A 22,553-nucleotide genomic window follows, 5' to 3' on the forward strand; every position below is an offset into this window, starting at 1 on the left:
TTTGATTAAATCTCTGAGAACAGTGAATCACAGCATAAAACAAGGCATTTACTGCTACCTCTAGGTGGCGCTAGGACTGAAGCTGAATATTGGCATTGAAATGTGTTCAGGCCAAGACTCTTATCAAACATGTGAAGTGTGGGGTGGATTGGACATTGTATGCCTTAGTTATAACAACTTCCGGTTTCATGGCGAAAACGCTGAACTTTGTCAGGCCGCCACGGACACACCTTCCAACGAAAAGTCAAAAGCTCCGCAATTTAACATCGCAAAGGCCTTTAGATGAGATTGACCAAATATGATGACGATCTGACAAAATCTCTAGGAGGAGTTCGTTAAAGTACGAAGCCTGGAAATGACAAAATTTGCACAGAAATCACAGCAAAAATTAAAAATGGCTGACTTCCTGTGAGGTTTAGAGCTTCGCTCCAAGAGACTTTTTTGTAGGTCTTGGGGTGATATATGACCCTACCAAATTTCGTTTCTGTAGGATTTTCGTAGCGGCGGGGCTGTTCTCTTGAAATTTTGCAGGTGGCGCTATCGAGCCATTTCTGCACGCCCACTTCTGGCGCCTATGCCACATGTAAATTTTTGCCACTTCTGACGTGTGTGCAACGTTTTATGACTTTTTGAGCTTGTTTAGCCTGTCAAAATGCGATTCATTTAGCGATACTTTGCCAGGCCGCCACGGACACGCCCTTTAATGAAAAGTCAAGGTCGTTGCTTTTTATCATCACACTAGGTCTTGAGATTACACTGGTGAAATATGATGTTGATATGGTTAAATACCTAAGAGCAGTAAGTCACAGCGTCAAACATGGTATTTCCTGCTGCCTCTAGGTGGCGCTATGAGTGTTACTGAATTATGCCATGTTGATGTGTTCAGGCCTGGACCCTTATCAAACGTGTGAAGTCAGGGGCAGATCGGACAATGTATGCCTGAATTACATCAGCTTCCTGTTTCATGGCGAAACATTACACTTTGCCAGGCCGCCACGGACACGCCCTCCAATGAAAAGTCAAAAGCTCCGCAATTTAGCATCGCAAAGGCCTTTAGATGATACTGACCAAATATGATGATGATCGGATTAAATCTCTAGGAGGAGTTCGTTAAAGTACGACGCTTGGAAATGTCAAAAAATGACAGAGAAAATTCAAAATGGCTGACTTCCTGTGGGGTTTACAGCTTAGCTCCAAGAGACTTTTTTGTAGGTCTTGGAGTAATAGATGATCCTACCAAATTTCGTATCTGTAAGTTTTTCGTAGTGGGGGGGCTGTTCTCTTGAAATTTTGCAGGTGGCGCTATCGAGCCATTTTTACACGCCCACTTCTGACGCCTATACTACATGTAAATTTTCGCCACTTCTGACGCGTGTGCAAATTTTCATGAGTTTTCGGGTATGTTTAGGCCCTCAAAAATGCGATCCATTTCGGAGAAGAAGAAGAAGAAGAAGAAGAAGAAGAAGAAGAATAAACGGAGCAAAAACAATAGGGTCCTCACACCCTGGTGTGCTCGGGCCCTAATTAAAACTGCAAGCAGTGATGGAAGGGCCCTCGCACGCATGTGCACCGCCACTCTATGGCCTTAGTAAAGCAATGAACCAGGGGGATTGAAATTTCAGTGGGTAAATATAGGCGGATATTCAAAGGAACTTTGAAGTGCCACACCTCCTTTGTGCAGCAGGTGGCGCTATGATTGTAATTGATTGTTGTAACATTGATGTGTTGAGGCCAGGACCCTTGTCAAACGTATGATGTCTGTGACAGGTCGGACATTGCATGCCTGAGTTACAACAGCTTTCTCATGGCGAAACATCACTCTTTGCGAGGCCGCCACGGACACGCCCTTCAACGAAAAGTCAAGATCTTCGCAATTTATCATCGCAAAGGGCTTAAGATCAGTCTCACCTGATATGATAATGATTTGATTAAATCTCTGAGAACAGTGAATCACAGCGTAAAACAAGGCATTTCCTGCTACCTCTAGGTGGCGCTAGGACTGAAGCTAAATATTGGCATTAAAATGTGTTCAGGCCAAGACTCTTATCAAACATGTGAAGTGTGGGGCAGATTGGACATTGTATGCCTTAGTTATAACAACTTCTTGTTTCATGGCGAAAACGCTGAACTTTGTCAGGCCGCCACGGACACACCTTCCAACGAAAAGTCAAAAGCTCCGCAATTTAACATCGCAAAGGCCTTTAGATGAGATTGACCAAATATAATGACGATCTGACAAAATCTCTAGGAGGAGTTCGTTAAAGTACGAAGCCTGGAAATGACAAAATTTGCACAGAAATCACAGCAAAAATTAAAAATGGCTGACTTCCTGTGAGGTTTAGAGCTTCGCTCCAAGAGACTTTTTTGTAGGTCTTGGGGTGATATATGACCATACCAAATTTCGTATCTGTAGGATTTTCGTAGCGGCGGGGCTGTTCTCTTGAAATTTTGCAGGTGGCGCTATCGAGCCATTTCTGCACGCCCACTTCTGGCGCCTATGCCACATGTAAATTTTTGCCACTTCTGACGTGTGTGCAACGTTTTATGACTTTTTGAGCTTGTTTAGCCTGTCAAAATGCGATTCATTTAGCGATACTTTGCCAGGCCGCCACGGACACGCCCTTTAATAAAAAGTCAAGGTCGTTGCTTTTTATCATCACACAAGGTCTTGAGATTACACTGGTGAAATATGATGTTGATATGGTTAAATACCTAAGAGCAGTAAGTCACAGCGTCAAACATGGTATTTCCTGCTGCCTCTAGGTGGCGCTATGAGTGTTACTGAATTATGCCATGTTGATGTGTTCAGGCCTGGACCCTTATCAAACGTGTGAAGTCAGGGGCAGATCGGACAATGTATGCCTGAATTACATCAGCTTCCTGTTTCATGGCGAAACATTACATTTTGCCAGGCCGCCACGGACACGCCCTCCAATGAAAAGTCAAAAGCTCCGCAATTTAGCATCGCAAAGGCCTTTAGATGATACTGACCAAATATGATGATGATCGGATTAAATCTCTAGGAGGAGTTCGTTAAAGTACGACGCTTGGAAATGTCAAAAAATGACAGAGAAAATTCAAAATGGCTGACTTCCTGTGGGGTTTAGAGCTTAGCTCCAAGAGACTTTTTTGTAGGTCTTGGAGTAATAGATGATCCTACCAAATTTCGTATCTGTAAGTTTTTCGTAGTGGGGGGGCTGTTCTCTTGAAATTTTGCAGGTGGCGCTATCGAGCCATTTTTACACGCCCACTTCTGACGCCTATACTACATGTAAATTTTCGCCACTTCTGACGCGTGTGCAAATTTTCATGAGTTTTCGGGTATGTTTAGGCCCTCAAAAATGCGATCCATTTCGGAGAAGAAGAAGAAGAAGAAGAAGAAGAAGAAGAAGAAGAATAATAAACGGAGCAAAAACAATAGGGTCCTCACACCCTGGTGTGCTCGGGCCCTAATAATAAACGGAGCAAAAACAATAGGGTCCTCACACCCTGGTGTGCTCGGGCCCTAATAATAATAATAATAATAATAATAAACCGAGCAAAAACAATAGGGTCCTCGCACCCCGGTGTGCTCGGGCCCTAATTAAAACTGCAAGCAGTGATGGAAGGGCCCTCGCACGCATGTGCACCGCCACTCTATGGCCTTAGTAAAGCAATGAACCAGGGGGATTGAAATTTCAGTGGGTAAATATAGGCGGATATTCAAAGGAACTTTGATGTGCCACACCTCCTTTGTGCAGCAGGTGGCGCTATATTGTAATTGATTGTTGTAACATTGATGTGTTGAGGCCAGGACCCTTGTCAAACGTATGATGTCTGTGACAGGTCGGACATTGCATGCCTGAGTTACAACAGCTTTCTCATGGCGAAACATCACTCTTTGCGAGGCCGCCACGGACACGCCCTTCAACGAAAAGTCAAGATCTTCGCAATTTATCATCGCAAAGGGCTTAAGATCAGTCTCACTTGATATGATAATGATTTGATTAAATCTCTGAGAACAGTGAATCACAGCGTAAAACAAGGCATTTCCTGCTACCTCTAGGTGGCGCTAGGACTGAAGCTGAATATTGGCATTGAAATGTGTTTAGGCCAAGACCCTTATCAAACATGTGAAGTGTGGGGCAGATTGGACATTGTATGCCTTAGTTATAACAACTTCCTGTTTCATGGCGAAAACGCTGAACTTTGTCAGGCCGCCACGGACACACCTTCCAACAAAAAGTCAAAAGCTCCGCAATTTAACATCGCAAAGGCCTTTAGATGAGATTGACCAAATATGATGACGATCTAACAAAATCTCTAGGAGGAGTTCGTTAAAGTACGAAGCCTGGAAATGACAAAATTTGCACAGAAATCACAGCAAAAATTCAAAATGGCTGACTTCCTGTGAGGTTTAGAGCTTCGCTCCAAGATACTTTTTTGTAGGTCTTGGGGTGACATATGACCCTACCAAATTTCGTATCTGTAGGATTTTCGTAGCGGCAGGGCTGTTCTCTTGAAATTTTGCAGGTGGCGCTATCGAGCCATTTCTGCACGCCCACTTCTGGCGCCTATGCCACATGTAAATTTTTGCCACTTCTGACGTGTGTGCAACGTTTTATGACTTTTTGAGCTTGTTTAGCCTGTCAAAATGCGATTCATTTAGCGATACTTTGCCAGGCCGCCACGGACACGCCCTTTAATGAAAAGTCAAAGTCGTTGCTTTTTATCATCACACAAGGTCTTGAGATTACACTGGTGAAATATGATGTTGATATGGTTAAATACCTAAGAGCAGTAAGTCACAGCATCAAACATGGTATTTCCTGCTGCCTCTAGGTGGCGCTATGAGTGTTACTGAATTATGCCATGTTGATGTGTTCAGGCCTGGACCCTTATCAAACGTGTGAAGTCAGGGGCGGATCGGACAATGTATGCCTGAATTACATCAGCTTCCTGTTTCATGGCGAAACATTACACTTTGCCAGGCCGCCACGGACACGCCCTCCAATGAAAAGTCAAAAGCTCCGCAATTTAGCATCGCAAAGGCCTTTAGATGATACTGACCAAATATGATGATGATCGGATTAAATCTCTAGGAGGAGTTCGTTAAAGTACGACGCTTGGAAATGTCAAAAAATGACAGAGAAAATTCAAAATGGCTGACTTCCTGTGGGGTTTAGAGCTTAGCTCCAAGAGACTTTTTTGTAGGTCTTGGAGTAATAGATGACCCTACCAAATTTCGTGTCTGTACGTTTTTCGTAGTAGGGGGGCTGTTCTCTTGAAATTTTGCAGGTGGCGCTATTGAGCCATTTCTACACGCCCACTTCTGACGCCTATACTACATGTAAATTTTCGCCACTTCTGACGCGTGTGCAAATTTTCATGAGTTTTCGGGTATGTTTAGGCCCTCAAAAATGCGATCCATTTCGGAGAAGAAGAAGAAGAAGAAGAAGAAGAAGAAGAAGAAGAATAAACGGAGCAAAAACAATAGGGTCCTCACACCCTGGTGTGCTCGGGCCCTAATAATAACTCCTTGAAGAACAATAGGGTCCTCACACCCCGGTGTGCTCGGGCCCTAATTAATGTCATTGACAGGCTCTGCCCTGGGGATATTAATGTCACTGATAGGCTCTGCCACGTGTCACTGTTTAGAATAACAATTTTGTCATGATTTACAAGTAGTTGAAAACATTAGAGATATTGAAAGTAATCGGCTGAACAAAATATTTAACACTGGCCTAGTGGTTTTTGGATATTTTACTGCAAATATCTTACAAATTGTATCTTTAATCTACATATGTATTTATACTTATTAATTTACTTATAAGTTCTCAATCGTTTTTTAAAGGATTCAAGTGTTACTGATAAAGTTAAACAAAAAAGGATCAATAATTTCCACATTCCACAAAGTGTTTTGACTGCATCACACTGAAATACATCACTTCTGGTCAGTGTGTCAGACGGTTTAGTCGCACACATTTATTGTTTTATGCATCCAAAGCTCAAATTGGATCCGATAATTACGGACAAAAAAGTTGTGGTCGTAACAGTGTTGCCAGCTGGCCTTAAAGTACATCAGCTTCTTTTTTTGTCCACCAATCCAGTGGCTTGACATAAATCAGTAAAAATGAAGAAATAAATAAATGAGTAAACTATTGCCCCACCCCTGATACTACCTTGTATTGGCGATCTCAGAGGCTAACACTAGGACAATCACTATGTACTAATGTATGCTATAGATCTGTGAGATTTGTCAAGTACACCAAGTAAAGTCTACTGAAGTACGACTCTAACAACCAACTTTTAGGCATTTACAGAAACATTTAAAATCAAACACACCCATCCTAAATGTGCAGCATATATTGCACAAAAAGTACACAGCACCACGTTCTCCCAACAAGTCTTGTAAAAAGTGTGAGAAATATGTTTGGATCCATGAGATTTTTTTTTTTAAACTATGAATGACAAATAACTATTTAGGCTTTTGTAGCAAGCAGCACACAGGTATAAGATGCTAACTGTGCCATTCTACTATCCATTTAGTGCAGAAACAATGCATACATTATGTAATTTACCAACACACTGTTCAAGTGGCTGACAGCTTGCAGGTCAAATCTGGCTGCTTAATCGACTACGCATATCAATACCAGCCATCTGATTTAAGTAACTCCTCTAAAGTCAAAACAACTGCTGTGCCACTACTTAAAAGACTTTAAATTACAACAACAGCATTGTTCTGTTTCCTTATGTACATTTCTGAGGTTAGATTGAAGTAAACAAACTTTGTGGTTTATTGATGATCAAATAAACTATCTGTTTTGTTTTCAAAAGGCTGCTAAAACTAACTAATAAGAAAGTACAGACACTGCAACCAGACTATTATTTGAAATAATAATCTAAGAAAAATATCTACGTTGTGTTCCTTCTTTCAATGATATGGCAATTTGAACCTATCAAGAAAAAAACTACAGTATATAAACTGTATTTGGGATGTAGAGCAATTTTAGTCATAATCTTAATACACACCAGGAGTTCTGATGGCTCTGGCAGAAAATCAGCATCCTCTCCAAAGATAAAGTCAGGGGGCAGCTCTGGTTCTCTGGCATTAAAAATGATATCCCCTGTGAAGATAAAGACTTCTATTAATCACACATATAAATACACAATATTAGATTTAACCAATTTAAGTCAAACTCAAGCTGTAAACTCTTCTAGTTTTGGAGTGCTTTAAACACTGTAAAAAAAATCTAATTTAAAACATAACAAAAGTTTGTTGAACTTAACAGACTTAAGTGTTTGTCTATTAATCAGAGCAAATATTTTATAGTAAACTTATATTTAAGTAAACAAGGGTTTTTATTCACAGCATGCATTGTCTCACGTTCCATTCTGTGGTTCAACTACTTGAAAAAAAAATTACAATTTTAGGGCCAGATTTACTAAGCGCTTGCGCCAGCGTAAACCATCATTTTGGCGGTAAATAGCGATGTCGGAATTTACTAAAGACGCGCAGTGGATCATTAGCGCTGAAAAGGTGTGGTCTAGTTCTTTTTGCGACTGACCTGATTGCATATGCATTTCTAGGAGTTTCCCTTTCAGACGCAAACATTTTGGGAGGAGACTATTTAAATGATTCACGCAACGCGATTTACTAATGTTTGCGCATGTGTTATGTATGGCATTTGCGCGACTATTTAACGCCGAAAAAAAGCATGTCATAAATCATTTTGCGCTCGAAATGGCTGCAATTGTTGTTGCTAGGAGGAGACATCGCAGAAATCAGAGACTGCATGGTAGAAGGGAGAGGATTTCCAGGATCATTTTACCAGATAAGTTCACGCGTCTCTCTGCCTTTATTTATCGGCCTGTATATCACATGCACCTGCAGGAGCATCATCTCTGCTTATTTGCAACCATGCGCTAATTTGCGCTGCTCTTAGTAGATTGGTTGGTCATTATGGAAATCAGCTGTTGCGCCTGTGTTATTTAAAAAGCGCTTTTTTAGTAAATAACCCGCAGATATCACCACTCCCATCAGCGCATTTTTGGAATTGCGCTCATGCGCTAATTTGCCCTGTTTAGTAAATCTGGCCCTTAGTGTTAACTGGCTTTATTTATGCTGTTAATTTTGTATATGTTTGATATCTGTTGTATTTAGAGTTGTTTTATAATAAATGTAGTTTATTGATGGCTACCATGATTAAGGTTGGTGTGTTCAGTTGTAAAGTCAGGGTGGGTTGCACCAACAAGAATTCAATTAAGCAGAGTTAAGAGCTAATCTATGGTTTGTTGATCTTAGTTTAATTTTAATTCGAGTTGTGCTTCAAAATTTAAATCTGAGCATCGGTAGCTGTCACCGGTAGGCCTGTTGCGATAATGAATATATCGACTTATTGCACGATATGTGAACATGACGTTGGTAGTTGTTTGAGAGGCAATATATTATAGTGTTTAAAGGTGTTGGCAAAAAAATTATGTCAATAGCATTTTAGCCAATCGCGATTGCCTCTGTTATTTCTGCCTTCTGTCTGTCTCTGACATGGGGAGAGGAAATTAATGTAAAAAAGCCAGCATGTCTACTCTGTTCAAAAACTGAGGTGATGAAAACAGCTATACAAATAAAAAGTAATCTGAAACATAACAATAACATCTAGTGTTTGGATCTGAGGTGTAGCTATTATAAACGTAACTGTGCGTAATGTTGCATACTCACAGATGCGATCAGAGTAACACTGGTCTAAAGCAATTAACCCTGTAAAGCTAGGAATTATACTGAACAAACACTATTAGCTGTTTAAAATTGAAATGCATATTTCATTATATTTATATATGTTTTAAAAATTAAGAATATTATTATTTTTCTTTCATTCCAATTTCATATTAATATTTCATATTTTTTATATTAATATTCTTTAAAATCAAATTTGTGTCTTTAGAAAGGATGTTCTTGCATTATTATGCTATGCTATTTTATCTAATCAGTGACATAAAATGGTCTTAAAAAGACAATACTATCGACTATCGCCATTATTTCTGGGGCAATTAACTGACCTATGAAAAGTAGCTACCGTGACAGGGCTAGTCACCAGTGCTGTTACTAATCTTTTTGAGCTGCCAAACTCACTCTGTTGAGATGTTATAATACACACATCTTTGAATAGCGTCACCACACTCTAAAAAAAGGTTCCTTGAGGTTCTATATAAAACCATGTGGTTCTATACTTGGCCAATAGAACCTTTTACCAAAAAAAGGGTTCCATATAGAGCCCTTGGAGGGCAAAGAACCATTTTTATTAAAATGGTTCTATAATTCACATTTGTGACTGAAGTGTAAACTAAAGATTACATAATAATTACAGACCTACACAACTCATTTACAAACCTACACAACTCATTCACAAACCTTTTTGTGTCAATAGGCTGTGGTCAAATAAAGAGAGAGTCATATTTATTGTATGATTTATTTCCTGTGAGTTTTTTTATGCAAGTTTGTACATTAGCATGAAACTTACAGTGCAGTTTGCGTTTTTGGTGAATAACCAGGTGTTTTCTTCATTTTGTACATTCTATATTGTCAATGTTCAATTTAACCTGAAGGGGCATTTAAAACAAATAATCGCAAAAGTGCCCTCTGGTGGCGTATATAGGCATTGCACCATAAGCGAAGATGAGTTTGAGAGGTGACAGTTATTTTTTTCAAACTGAGGAGTTCGGACTCCGGACCGGCATTTCTGCTTGTTGGTACCCTGAGGTAAGTAAACTTTCTACATTTTTGAAACGATATTACTGAAATATTTAGTATAATTAGTTAATATTTATTTTGTTAGAGGTCTTGTGCTAAATAGTGATACTAGAAGCTACATTTATAATATTTACCTCAGTTAAAAAATACTGCTGGTAACGTTAAAGCACTGACGGGCTTCGTCAACTGTCAGTTTTTATAAAAGCTCTGTTAAATACATTTTGTTCCGGGTTTTAATGAATTACGTTACAGTCCTGCTTTATTTCTTTGTCATTTTAGATTAAATTGCCAATCACAATTAGACAGCTGTGTGTTGTAAGGAGACGAAAATCGAGACAGTGTAATTTCAATGAAGCGCGTGGTCAAGGGAACCGGGTGGAAGGGAAATGATATGTAAATGTTTGTCGCAGTTTTACACATATTCCGTGAGTATTTTTCGCTTGTTCACGAGTGTTTTATCAGGGTTGAAGCTAGGGTTGGGAACCGATAACCGGTTCTTATTCAGAACCGGTTCCGTTTTTTAAAAGGAACCGGAACCGCACGTAATTCTTAAGTTTCGGTTCTAAGAGCGGTTCTGATGCGAGGCACGTGCAAAGCGCTTATGTCTCTTACCTCATGAATATTAATTACGTTGAGCCGCTGTTTATAGTCACTCGCGCAACCAAATTAACGCAGCTTACCACAGAAAACACTCGGGCTGCTGAGGTAAGCTTTGTATACTTTGTGTTAAACATGTCTAAAAGTCAAAAGTGTGGATTCTAGGGCTGTTGACGGTACAGTGCGACCCGCGATGCCGTGCACTTCACAAACTATGAAAAATATAAAGTACAGTCTCACCCAGCGAGATGTCTTCAAGTTCGCGTGAAAGCAAACGGACATAAGACTCAAGAGTTAGTGCGCTATAAACCGAAATCAGTGATGACCCGCTGGCTTGGGGGCGGAACAATGAGGTAACATATTCTTGGTCAAGGTTGCGAAAAAGTATCAATCTGCACTACCAGTATAGCAACATGCGTTTTCAGCACTGTGGAGACATTATAACCCCAAAAAGGTTCCTCACTTGAACCGTGTGTTGTTTCACGGATGAAAGTGATAAAATAAACACGCACATAGCCGCGCCGATCCCGTGGTTGCTCCGGGGCTCGAGCATCACCCACCGAAATGGCCATGCACATTATGCTCAATTGTTTCACAGTTCGCATCTAAAACCACGCGGAAAACGTGATCGCGCCACTTTTGTGGACGCTCCAAAGCATCTGTCGTTGCTAAGTAACCTAAGCATTGCTTGATGTTGTGACGAGCAGCCTCCGGCGAAAAGAAGTCAGCGCATATGAACACGCATGTTTGTTAAGAAACGTATATCTGATCCTCATTTACATTTTTATATTTCAAAATATATGTAGCATTATATATAAGCCTATACGCATGCACATACAAAAATGATTACTTGTACAGCAGCCTTTTTAGGATATATGACAAAACTTGCTCCAGCATATACATCTCAAATCATATGTTTGAGAACCACTGCTGCTATCATGTTCACTTGAACAGGTAGGATCTTACGAGGAATACAACAGGAATAAATGATATAGGCCTAGTGACTGAAAAAGTGAAAATATTAATCATTTTACATTAAATATTTTATCAGTAATTAATAAACACAAATTGAATTGTTTAAGTATTGTGCATTATTTTTATTATATGGAACCGGAATCAGAACCGGAATCGTTAGGCAGAACCGGAATCGGAACCGGAAAATTTCTAACGATTCCCAACCCTAGTTGAAGCTAAATTGTGATGGTAGCTGTTAAGACACTTACATTTAACATTCAAATGTTTTAAAAACCAAACGTGTTCAGGTTTTTATGCGTATTTGGTTTGTGAAGTGTAATTTATGCTTTTTTCCTTCCCCTCACAGATAACCATGGTTAATAAATGGTCAGTAGATGACACGTCACTGGCTTTAAAATATAAACCCCATTGATGCAAAAAGGTAAGGTGCTTAAAGGGACCTCGTAAACCTGACTTCTGTCACTAATGTTCATCAAAGAGCAAAATAAAATAAATCTGTTTTTTGTAGCTTTAATGATAATTCTTATGTATTTCATTTAGAATTTAGCATTAAAGACTGTAAAGTGTTTGAGGACTTAATTTAAATTCTGTATATTTCACACAGTTTTTTTATTGAACATTGTGTTTTGAAAAATACATTACTAGTCAATTGCAACCTCAAATTAATGTAGACTTTAAGGAACTTGTTTGTCTGAAAAGTGGATATATAAAGATTTTGTGTTTTAAGATGCTGCATGGAATGACAATGAGGTTTGGAACAGACTTGGTGAAGAACATGGAAACATCTCTAAATAAAATGGCCCCAACCATCATCAGGAGTGCAAAAGAATGAAGTAAAAAACATATCTACGCCAATCTCATTGGAACAGCAGCGGAAACCACAGAAGGTAACTACATCATATGCTTGTTCTTTGCCCAGTGTAAAGTAGCCTTATTTGCATTGTCAATGTAAAGGTTCTAGCACCTATAAATTGTATAGGTGAAAATATGAAAATAATGTTATTATAAACTTTTTCCTTGCCATTGAAGAGTTAACTTGTTAATTAAGAGGTGCTGGCTGAGAAAGAGTTAAAGTTTACCCACAAATGAAAATTGTCGTCACTTTCTTCAGCAGGACACAACAGAAGATATTGTGAAAAAGTGTGGTTATCGAACAACAATGGTGCCCATTGACCTGCATTGTTTTTGTGTCCATTAAATTGCTACCAGTGTTGTTCGGTTACACACGTTCTTCAAAATCTTTTTTGTGTTTGTGTTCTGCTGAAGAAAGAAAGCCGTGAACGTTTGAAATAACGAGTGAGTTGAGTAAAATGTCCCTGTAATTGATTACTGTACCTAATGTACAATAATTTGTATCTTTGTAGGTCTGGTGAGGAATGCTGCACTTATGTTATTGCAAGCATTATTTTAAGGAAATCCCAGCTTCCTTTACTGTGTAAATAGTGTAAGTATAGTCTTCTGTAATTTCATTAGCATTTGAGGCACTTCATTTAAAGTAACATTCAATGCAAATATAAAAATATTACTCTGTTTACCCTTAAATAGCATACAGCTCCACATCAATTATTATGAGTCTTGTTGGTTCTTGAGTGTCGCTTGCCTAGTTGTCATACTTTATTTGTGTTATTATGGGATAATTTTAAGTCTATTTGATGGCTTCTGTTAATTGGTAAAAGCACTTAAAAGGTGAAATGTTTGTTTTACAGGAACCCAAAGGTCCCACACCAACCATAGTGTTCAACGGCTCTCCTGATCCTCTCATAGCTGAAAGTATCAACTTTATAATGGACAATGTGAACATAATATGTGGAAGACATTGACATCACAGGCTGTGGAATGACTGTTTGCGTTTTTTTTTTCTCTTCAATGTTCAATACCCTTCAGCCATTAACCACATAGTGACTTTAATTTATAAAATATATGCTTAAATTTAAATACCTGAACAAAACAAATGTTCAATCAACTTGTGTAAATTGTCATTCTATTTAATAGATTGTTCATGAATTGTCTTTAAATGCATTGTGATTTATTTTCATCATTTCAGACACATGTAAAAGTTACTAAAAATTAGTACTGCATATACTGTACAGTATCTTTGTTTATAAAAACAGAAAATGCGTAAGGGAAATAACTTGAACAAAATTTTTGAATGTATAGTGTAATTAAGAGTTTAGCTGTTTAGCCCAACCCCCACCCCCAAATCCTTCTTGTCGTTTATTGGCTGGAATACTTTGTTTTGTTTTGTGAGCTAGGTTTGGCCATTTGTTGATATTGCCGTTTGTGAAGCCTGGGCTGTCTACAGAGATCGCGTTTTTTTACAGTTTGATCAGCGGACAGGCAGCAAGCAGATAGTGAGGAGATGTTTCCGGTATGTAACAAAAAATGTTTTATGGTCTAAAACGCTTCAATTCGCTTAGATATATATATATATATAAACGCATGTTTTTAAAAAGTGAAAATGCTTAATGGAAATAATTAAACAACTAAATGGTTGAATGAAATGAGACATGATACAGAATAAAGAGATGTGATTTTAAGTAATTTCTATTTAGATGGTTCTAAATAGAACCATCTAACTTTGATTCAAAGAACCATTTGGGGTTCTTTTTAATGAACCCATTAAAGTGGTTCTATATTGAACCAGGTTATGTTCCTCGTCCAGCCCCTCCATCCTTCCTGTTCAACGAAGATCCCCCCCAAGCTCAGTGAGGTAGCAGAAGTTGTAAGGAAAGCAAGAGCAGCCTCAGCTCCAGGGCCCAATGGGGTATCGTACAAGCTGTACAAGTACTGCCCAGGGGTCCAGAAATATCTGTGGAATCTCCTGAGAGTGGCCTGGAAGAACAAAGTCATCCCTTCAGAGTGGCAATGAGCTGTTACAGTGTTCATCCCGAAGGAAACAAACTCGACCACCATTAGCCAGTTTAGGAGCATTGCACTCTTGAATGTTGAAGGCAAGGTTTTCTTCTCCGTCATGGCCAAGAGGTTGACCACCTAACTCATAAGCAATGGGTACATCGACACAAGCTGCCAGAAGGCAGGTGTACCAGGCTTCCCAGGATGCGTGGAACACTCCGCAGTCATATGGGATCAGATCCAAAGAGCAAAAAGAGACAAAGGTGACCTTCATGTGGTATGGCTGGATCTGGCCAATGCATACGGGTCCGTCCCCCACCAACTCATTGAGTATGCCTTGGACTTTTTCTACATCCCTGTCTGGATTCATGACCTTGTGGCTAAGTACTTTGAGGACATGAAGATGTGCTGCACCCATCAGGACTTCACAACAGGCTGGCAAAAGCTGGAAGTGGGCATTGCCATGGGATGTTCAATCTCTCCCATCCTGTTTGTAGCAGCCTTTGAGATCATCCTGATTGGAGCAAGGGTGATGGTTGGAGGCATGAAGCTACCATCAGGCCAAAAGCTACCACCAGTGAGAGGCTATATGGATGACATTACCACCATACTACAGACAGCAGCATGTACAAGAAGACTGCTGAAGAGGATTGACGAGCTTGTGGGGTGGGCGAGGATGAAGATCAAACGCTCCAAATCACGCAGCCTATCCCTGAGGAAAGGGGTTAGAAGTGACCAGACTGTCTTTGTCGCGGGTGGGGAAGAAATCCCCTTGCTGGCAAACCAGCCCGTTCATAGCCTGGGCCGCACTTATACAGCAGACCTCTCTGATAGGCAGATGGGGGAGACAGTGAGGAAGCAGCTCGCAGATGGCCTCGCCAGGATCAATCAGAGTCAGCTCCCCGGCAAGTATAAAGTGTGGAGCTATCAGTTAATACTGTACCCAAGGGTGATGTGGCCTCTGAAGATGAGCGAAGTTCCCTCCTCGGTGGCAGACAAGATGGATGGGCTGGTAAACTCATTCATCAGGAAGTGGTTGGGTCTGCCAAGATGCCTATCAGATGTAGGCCTCTTTGGCAGGAACACACTACAGCTGCCACTGCGATCCATAGGCCTAGGATATAAGCAGGAGAAGGCTAGGATGGTACAGGAGCTGAGGGAATCCACTGACCAACTAGTGAGAGCAGCTGGCCCTACCATACAAACAGGGAGGAAGTGGAAAGCCCAGAAAGAAGTGGACATGGCAATTAGCAGGCTGAAACATCGTGAAGTAGTTGGCAGAGTCCAGGAGGGACGAGCAGGCCTTGGAAGGAGCAAGACCCCCCTCTTCTGGTCAAAGGCCTCCAAGGAAGAGCGGAGAGCCATGGTGGTGGCAGAAGTGACAAGGACTGAGCAGGAGCGCCTTAACATCAAGGCGGTGTCTCAGAGTCGGCAGGCACGTTGGATGTCATGGGAAGGTGTCATGGATAGGCATTTGTCATGGTCTGATCTGTGGAAGATCCCCCAAGCCAGGCTCAGTTTCCTGATTAGATCCACCTATGACACCCTACCTTGTCCCAGAAACCTCCACCAATGGTTCGGCACCGAGGAACTTTGTCCCCTTTGCAGCACCAGCAATGCAAGCCTCCAACACATCCTGTCGGGCTGCAAGACGGCATTGTCTCAAGGCCGCTACAGGTGGCGACACGATCTTGTGTTGAACAAATTAGCAGAGGTGGCAGAGTCATGCAGACAGGAGGCCAATAGGAGACCTTCCATGCCAACGAGTAGATCCATCCAGTTCGCAAGGGCCAGAGAAAGAATCAACCAACCTTACCAGAGAGCAACATTTGGAGTTCTCTTATCTGGCAGGGAGTGGAACATGAGGGTTGATCTGGGGAGGCAGCTTCAATTCCCCAGAGAGATCACAGAAACTTTGCTCCGGCCAGACCTCACCCTGTGGTCAGAGCCAACTAAAACCATCTTGTTGGTGGAGCTCACCGTCCCATGGGAGAAGGGAATGGAGGCTGCTAATTAGCGGAAATGTGCCAAGTACGTAGACCTGGTAGAAGACTGCAGAGAGGCTGGGTGGAAAGCCACCACATATCCTGTTGAAGTGAGATGTAGGGGCTTTGTAGGGTCCTCAACAGTTCGCCTGCTCCGCGAGATGGGATGTACAGGAGCAGGGTGTCGAAAAGCCATTAAAGAACTGGCAGAGGAGGCAGAAAGGGGCAGCTTTTGGCTGTGGCTAAGGAGGAAGTATAGGAGTTGGGGGTCAAGTGACATCTAGGGCATCAGCAGGGGGTGGCAGGGAGTGATCCCTGCCATCGCTCCGCCACCAGGAGATGTACTGGGGTTAAAGGAGCGAAACATCCATGACTGGTGGTCCCCGGCTGATGACCCGTTTTATGCCCTAAAGAGGTGGAACACAACTGCACAAAGGCACCGGTGGAGGTGCGTCAGGCAGCAATGCCCAGCAGGTCGACCATCAGCCTGTATTTTGATAAATGAACCATTTGGGGGTTCCATATATGAAGCGGGTGATAGAACCATTTCTGGTTTGATATAGAACCATTTTTTTAAGAGTGCACGGTCGCGATGTCTGTTTCTGATGATTTAGCCACACATTTAATTGTAAAAAAATATTTAAAAGTTAAAGTTAATCCCTAACTGAGATTTAAAACAGAGATTAAAGTAACAGAGAATCAGGATTAAAGAAAATCTAGATTAAAGATGATCTAGTTTTACCTTAAAATTTAAACCTGGATCAAAATTACATTTTAAATGCAACCCTGACTATTTTTAAACAGGTTTAAAGTTTGGTGTAACAGCATTATTAAATAAGCTTTGATTTCAATCAGATGTAGGCCGAATCATTGGCTGGGTTTACACTTGGCATTAACATGCGACCTGTATCCGGATGTTGTCCAAATACACATTGAAAAGACAAATGTAAACGCGTCTGTGATCAGAATGTTATCCGATATGTGTGTCCTGATGCAGAGGTAGTCAAGGACGCTTTGTGATCGGATCTCAGTATAATGTAAATGCAATCCAGCCATTGTATCTGCATTTACAGGTCAACGTCAAACAAAACCTCGCCCACTATCATCTCCTCTCACTGACAGCTGTCAAAAATAAAGGACGTTATGTCATGAAGTGCAGGTGAGAGACGCAAAAATTCATTTTTGTGGAGCAATAGCTAAGCTTGAAAGTATATTAAAATAAATCAATATAAAGCATTGTAACTCTGCTGACTGTATTTAACTTATTCAGGGATATGTTTAATATGTTCCAAATATTCATGGAGAGATTTAATATTTAAAGGTATTGCGGAGGATTTTCTTTTTCTGGGTGGATCATCAAGACTATTGGTCCTCCTAGTTGTCAATCAGGAGCAGTGTTTCCTCTAGGATTTTTTCCAGCTGTGGCGGCAGGGGGCGCCCATGATGATTATAAATGTACATTATTTTTTTAAATGTAGAAAATAGGCTACAGTAAACTAACATGTGTTTTTTATCATTTTCATGCTGTCATTTACTTTTCCTTATATTTATAGCATATTGCTTTTCTATGTTTGATCTAAACTGTATTTTCTTAAAAAATACGTAAGTTTTATAGCTTCATACGGATTTTTGAATGTAGTTTTAATGTAGTGTGCAAGTTCGTGCTCGGGTTTAGCGTTACAGAGCTGTTGCAAAGTCACGCACAGTCCTGTTTGATAATCTGCACCGCTGTGATTGACAGAACACCGGACCAGTTATCCGACATCAGCAGCAATTTATTCCACACCCGGCCTGTTTGACATAAAGAGCCCGACCCGGTCACACCGCAAATCGCGCAGTTATAGAAACCTTTATGCTCTTCGCAGACAGATCTTAAACACAAATAAGCACGGGGACATTTAAAAACTGTTACCTGTCGGAATCGAGTCGAATTCTGTTCTTGGATGTTAGACCCGCAGTTCAAGCTCGCATATTGAGTCCCGACCTGGATCTACAACGCATATAACACGTTAATATTATTACACCCGTTACATCAAATATTAGAAGTTTCACCCGCGGGTACCCCAACCCTGTTGTTTCATCTGAAAACAGATGAAACAGTCTCACCGTCTGCCTCCAGTTTTTATTACCAACGTCCTTCTCTTCCACGGGAATAAGTTTCCTTCCAAACAGATTCGACTAATGTCTTGCAGTCCTATATGAGTTGTATTCAGTATTTAGCCTTTTGTTTTTGGACAAACATCTTATCATTAAATGTGAAACTTTGTGAGTGTCGATCTAAAGCACAGAAGATTGACAGCTGAGTGGTCAGCAGCGCGCTGCGCTTATAGCCTATATTCTGAATAACTAATGGCCAGATAAATTGATAATATGAGTACAGTGATTACAAATGAATGTCCAAAAAACTCGTAATATGTTCAATCGAAAGTTTAATCATGTCATTTCTCGCAGCCCCACGCTGCGTCCGTGTATATGCGGCTGTGAACAGCATACGCGTGATGACCTTGCAACTTAAATTACCCTTAATTTATTGCCAGACAGATAAAAGTAAAATAACATTCGAATCTGTAAATTGTGTATTTTTATTTATGTAAACTCACAATAAGGAGAAAACCTTGTGCTTATTTATAATCATTAAAAACATGACGTGTTATCTTCTGCTTTGGTTTAACAGCGCGTCACAAAAAAAGAACAGGAACTCAAATACTTTTTTAATTCGTTTTGTCAATCTGATAACATGTTTCGTGTAGACTTATTTATTTTATTATTATTTCTCAAAACAGAGACGTAGCCTAATCATCATCCGTTGATTTAAATCTATTTGTGCATGAAACTAAACCCATGAGGGAAATTATGATATTTTAGGAGATTTATTTATAAATGAGTGAACAACGCGAATCCAGAAAGGAATTTTTTTCTTTCTTGCTGGGCGGACATTTCGGTATAGCTTTATTTATTTTGTGAGCTTCCGCCGCGGGTTTTGTCTAGAAGGGATACAGAAAATGCCAAAAAAATTAGGATTAGATTTGGACGTAGGATTTTTAGGATGAAAACAACGGCTCTGGCTACATGAGATACACATACATCCTACAATCCTGTGAAATGTTGTGTTTAGAGTTGGGTTTGGGTGAAGGATTAGGATTAAACAGTGCTCATCCGGCGAGATTTCGTTTGCTGTATCCCTTCTATCCACAACCGCAGGCGTGGCGGGGATGTTTTAGGCGTGGCAGGCCGCCACGGTTGAATGTATATAGCGGAAACACTGAGGAGTGCTGCGCAATTGCATTTTTTTAAAAAAGTGGAGAAGGCGGTAATTTTCTAAAATTCGAGAAAATCCTCCGTTACACCTTTAATGGCAGAATTTAATGAATTGATAAAATGTTTGAGTTTCCATGGCAAATCAAGTAATTACGTAAATGTTGTGCTTCTTTCTGGTCAGTTGGCTGTTTCTATCTCATTTAACACATTTTAATTTACTTGAAAACATGTACAAACCATGAACATTAACCAAATACATTTATTCAGTGTTGTTTTTATGCAAAGTAAGTTATTTATAAATGTGTTTGTAAATTACATCACTTCTTATGCACTATGAACAGGAAATTTGGGAAATTGTTAGCTCTTTATTTAAATCATATTAAAATTACCAGGAAACAACAGTTTATGGTTGACATAGAAATATATGAATAAACAAAGTAAGCTACAGAACAAAAACGTATAAGTTCAGGCAGAGCCAAAAGCCATTATTAACTCTTTCACCGCCAGCGTTTTTTAAAAAAGTTGCCAGCCAGCGCCAGCGTTTTTCATGATTTTCACCAAAGTTTAATGCCTTCCAGAAAATGTTCTTCTTTAAAGGTCACGTATTTTTAGGCTACCTAGAGTTTTATTTTAAGTTATGATGTCCTTAAGAATATATATTTGCTGTTTAAGTACCAAAAACAATCTCTATATATTTTTTACAGCTCCTTTTTCAGGAGCTCTGCTAAAAACAGGTCGTTTTGGCATGTAATAGTAATATTCATGAGCCTCTCTTCTGATAGGCCTGTTATTTTATGAGTGAAATACGCAGTTGAAATAAAGTTACCCATGGAATTACACTAAGTGTTACACTAGACACAGAGACTAAGAGATTTTAACCTTACCACGTTTAACTCAATAAACAAACAGACACCAAAAGGGCTTGTGTCTGTAACTTAAGAATACAAACAACGTCTGGTTTCCAACAGATATTCTATCAAAACCAGTGGCTACCAAAGACTTTAACGTTACAAAACAACACTTTAGCATCTAGTTAGCAAACACGTAAGCGTTGCATAATTGTTTACAATATATCATTTCAGTTTTCTCTGGCTCCATAATGTAATTTAAAAGTTAGGACGGCTGATAATTCGCATGCGATTGTCTCGTGCATCTCTTCAGTAAAGCCGGTTCATTGATCAGTAGTAAATCACCATCAGCTGCTTTCAGAAGCGGCAACCGGCAGCCGGTTCTGAGAGCAGGTGATGCCGCTGTACTACTAAGGACGAGATTCGCGTGACAATCGCGTGCAAGTTATCGTGCAGCCCTGCTTAATATGTGTTTACTTACGGGTTGTGGATTTAAGGTCGGATCCAACAAAGGACTGCAACATTTTTGATGAGTAGATTCCTGGACAAACCAGCACTGAACTGCCACACCGAAGCAGTCACTTGTGAAATGTTTAGATCAGACGGCTAAAGTTGAACTAATTATTGAGGAATTTCTAATTAAATGAATATTAGCCATTGTTCTCGTATATTAATGTTTTCAGAAGCCTTTGCAATGATTTAGTTTCCTGACATCCATCAATTGAACAGCATTTTCTCACGTGGTGTGATGGAGTTTGTTTAGCAACAAGGGGGTGGGGCAGTGGATGGTGGACAGTGCTCGGGGTGGAGACTGAAGGCGGCGACTGTTCTTTTGACCATATGTGACCTTTAAATATATAAACATACAATATACCAAATGAAAGAACAGACCCTCTGCTTTCAAACAAAAAAAAACGTTTCATCCTACCTTCAGTGGTTCTTTTGCAATCAGCTTTTGAATATGGGTAGGTTTCTGCAAAAACACCACATTTTGAGCAAAAAGCAGAGATAATTAAATTTTTGTGACGGACTTTTCATAGAGATCCCATTCAGAGCGATCTTTAAAACAGACACGGACATGCAGCCACTTGCCATAGGGCAATACTTCCGGGTTTAAAAAGTTGCGGAAGGGCGCCACCTGGTGGATAATAGCGGTATTGCGGAAAGACGGAATATCTCGTCAATGACGGGGAAAGAGTTAAGGCAGACTAAAACAGTGGAGTCGGGATGGTCATCTGTTTCACACGGATTTTGTTGTTGATGAAAAGCATGTGGGTAACAGTCAACAGGGAGTGATGAGTACCAGAATCTCTGAAAAAGGTACAAGAGAGCCGTCGCAATGGGGTAGGCAAGGTAGGCAGCTGCCTAGGGCCACCAGCTGAGGGGGGCCCCCGATGGCCGCACGGACATTTAGGTTGTGTATCTGCCCTCGTCAAAGAGTATCAACCACTGTAAACAAACCACCACAGTGAGACAGCGCTATCACTTTCCAGTACTTCTCCGTGAGAGGGCCCCCCCAAACTAGAGGGATTGCCCCTATGCAACGACAAACACTATTAGTTCCCTAATCACTAGGGATGCAACAATACAGTTTATTTTTATTTACATTTTTCGGTTCTTGTTCATGATTTTCGGTAATGACATGGCCTGTTAAAGTGTTTTAAAATTATTTTATGCTTAGGTAACAGGAACAGTCAGATATTAAGAATAAAAAAACTTTTAGGTTACTAATGTAACCATGGTTATTTCAGGGAACCATGGTTACGTGAGTAACCTAAACATTCTCTTTTTTAATAGGGTTCACTTCGCATTGCGTCAGTTGTTGACACTACGGGAAAAACATCATCCCATCACGCTGTGCATATACAACGGTTTAAAGTGCCTTACTGGAGAGACGCCGAACGGGGCCAGATTATCAGTCTATACATGGCCTAATGCTGAAGCCTGAGTAAAAGCACCATAATGATACGCATACGAGTGAAGTCTTTGACGCACCGCAATGCACCATGTGGTAATAAACAAGCCGGCGAGTTCCCAGAGCGTGTCGCATGTGTGTGCATGTAAATAGAAAGTATGACGGTAAGTAAGCTTAAATTCACCGTGAGGTGTAATACAATAGTGCAATAGCGGCATACAGGTGGAATCAGCAAGTGCATCTTGATGTGTGTGAATGAGTTTAAGGTGACAGAACCTGCGTTTGTAGGGCAGGGACATCTAAGCTGTGAAATCTGACAAACGCAGACGGCGATGACCAGCCGGCCGCATTGCAAATGTCAAAGATGGAAATCCCTGTAGACCAAGCCCATGATA

At 40.4% G+C, this 22,553-nt stretch overlaps 1 protein-coding gene and 1 long non-coding RNA gene across 3 annotated transcripts in view; one reads left to right on the forward strand and one right to left on the reverse strand.

Moving 5' to 3' along the window:
* babam2 (BRISC and BRCA1 A complex member 2) overlaps positions 1 to 22,553 on the reverse strand; it is a 409,020-nt gene that overhangs the window by 341,984 nt on the left and 44,483 nt on the right. For both annotated transcript variants that reach the window (XM_065288707.2, XM_065288706.2), the window contains one exon: positions 7,012 to 7,106. In XM_065288707.2, the coding sequence (XP_065144779.1) occupies positions 7,012 to 7,106 (95 nt within the window). The remainder of the gene's footprint in view (positions 1 to 7,011; positions 7,107 to 22,553) is intronic.
* On the forward strand, positions 11,531 to 13,168 carry LOC135778381 (uncharacterized). Its single transcript, XR_010544562.2, has 4 exons — positions 11,531 to 11,720; positions 12,027 to 12,186; positions 12,664 to 12,743; positions 13,006 to 13,168. It is a non-coding gene; the product is annotated as an uncharacterized lncRNA (long non-coding RNA).

This window comes from Paramisgurnus dabryanus, chromosome 17 (genome assembly GCF_030506205.2).
Source record: "Paramisgurnus dabryanus chromosome 17, PD_genome_1.1, whole genome shotgun sequence".
Taxonomy (NCBI): domain Eukaryota; kingdom Metazoa; phylum Chordata; class Actinopteri; order Cypriniformes; family Cobitidae; genus Paramisgurnus; species Paramisgurnus dabryanus.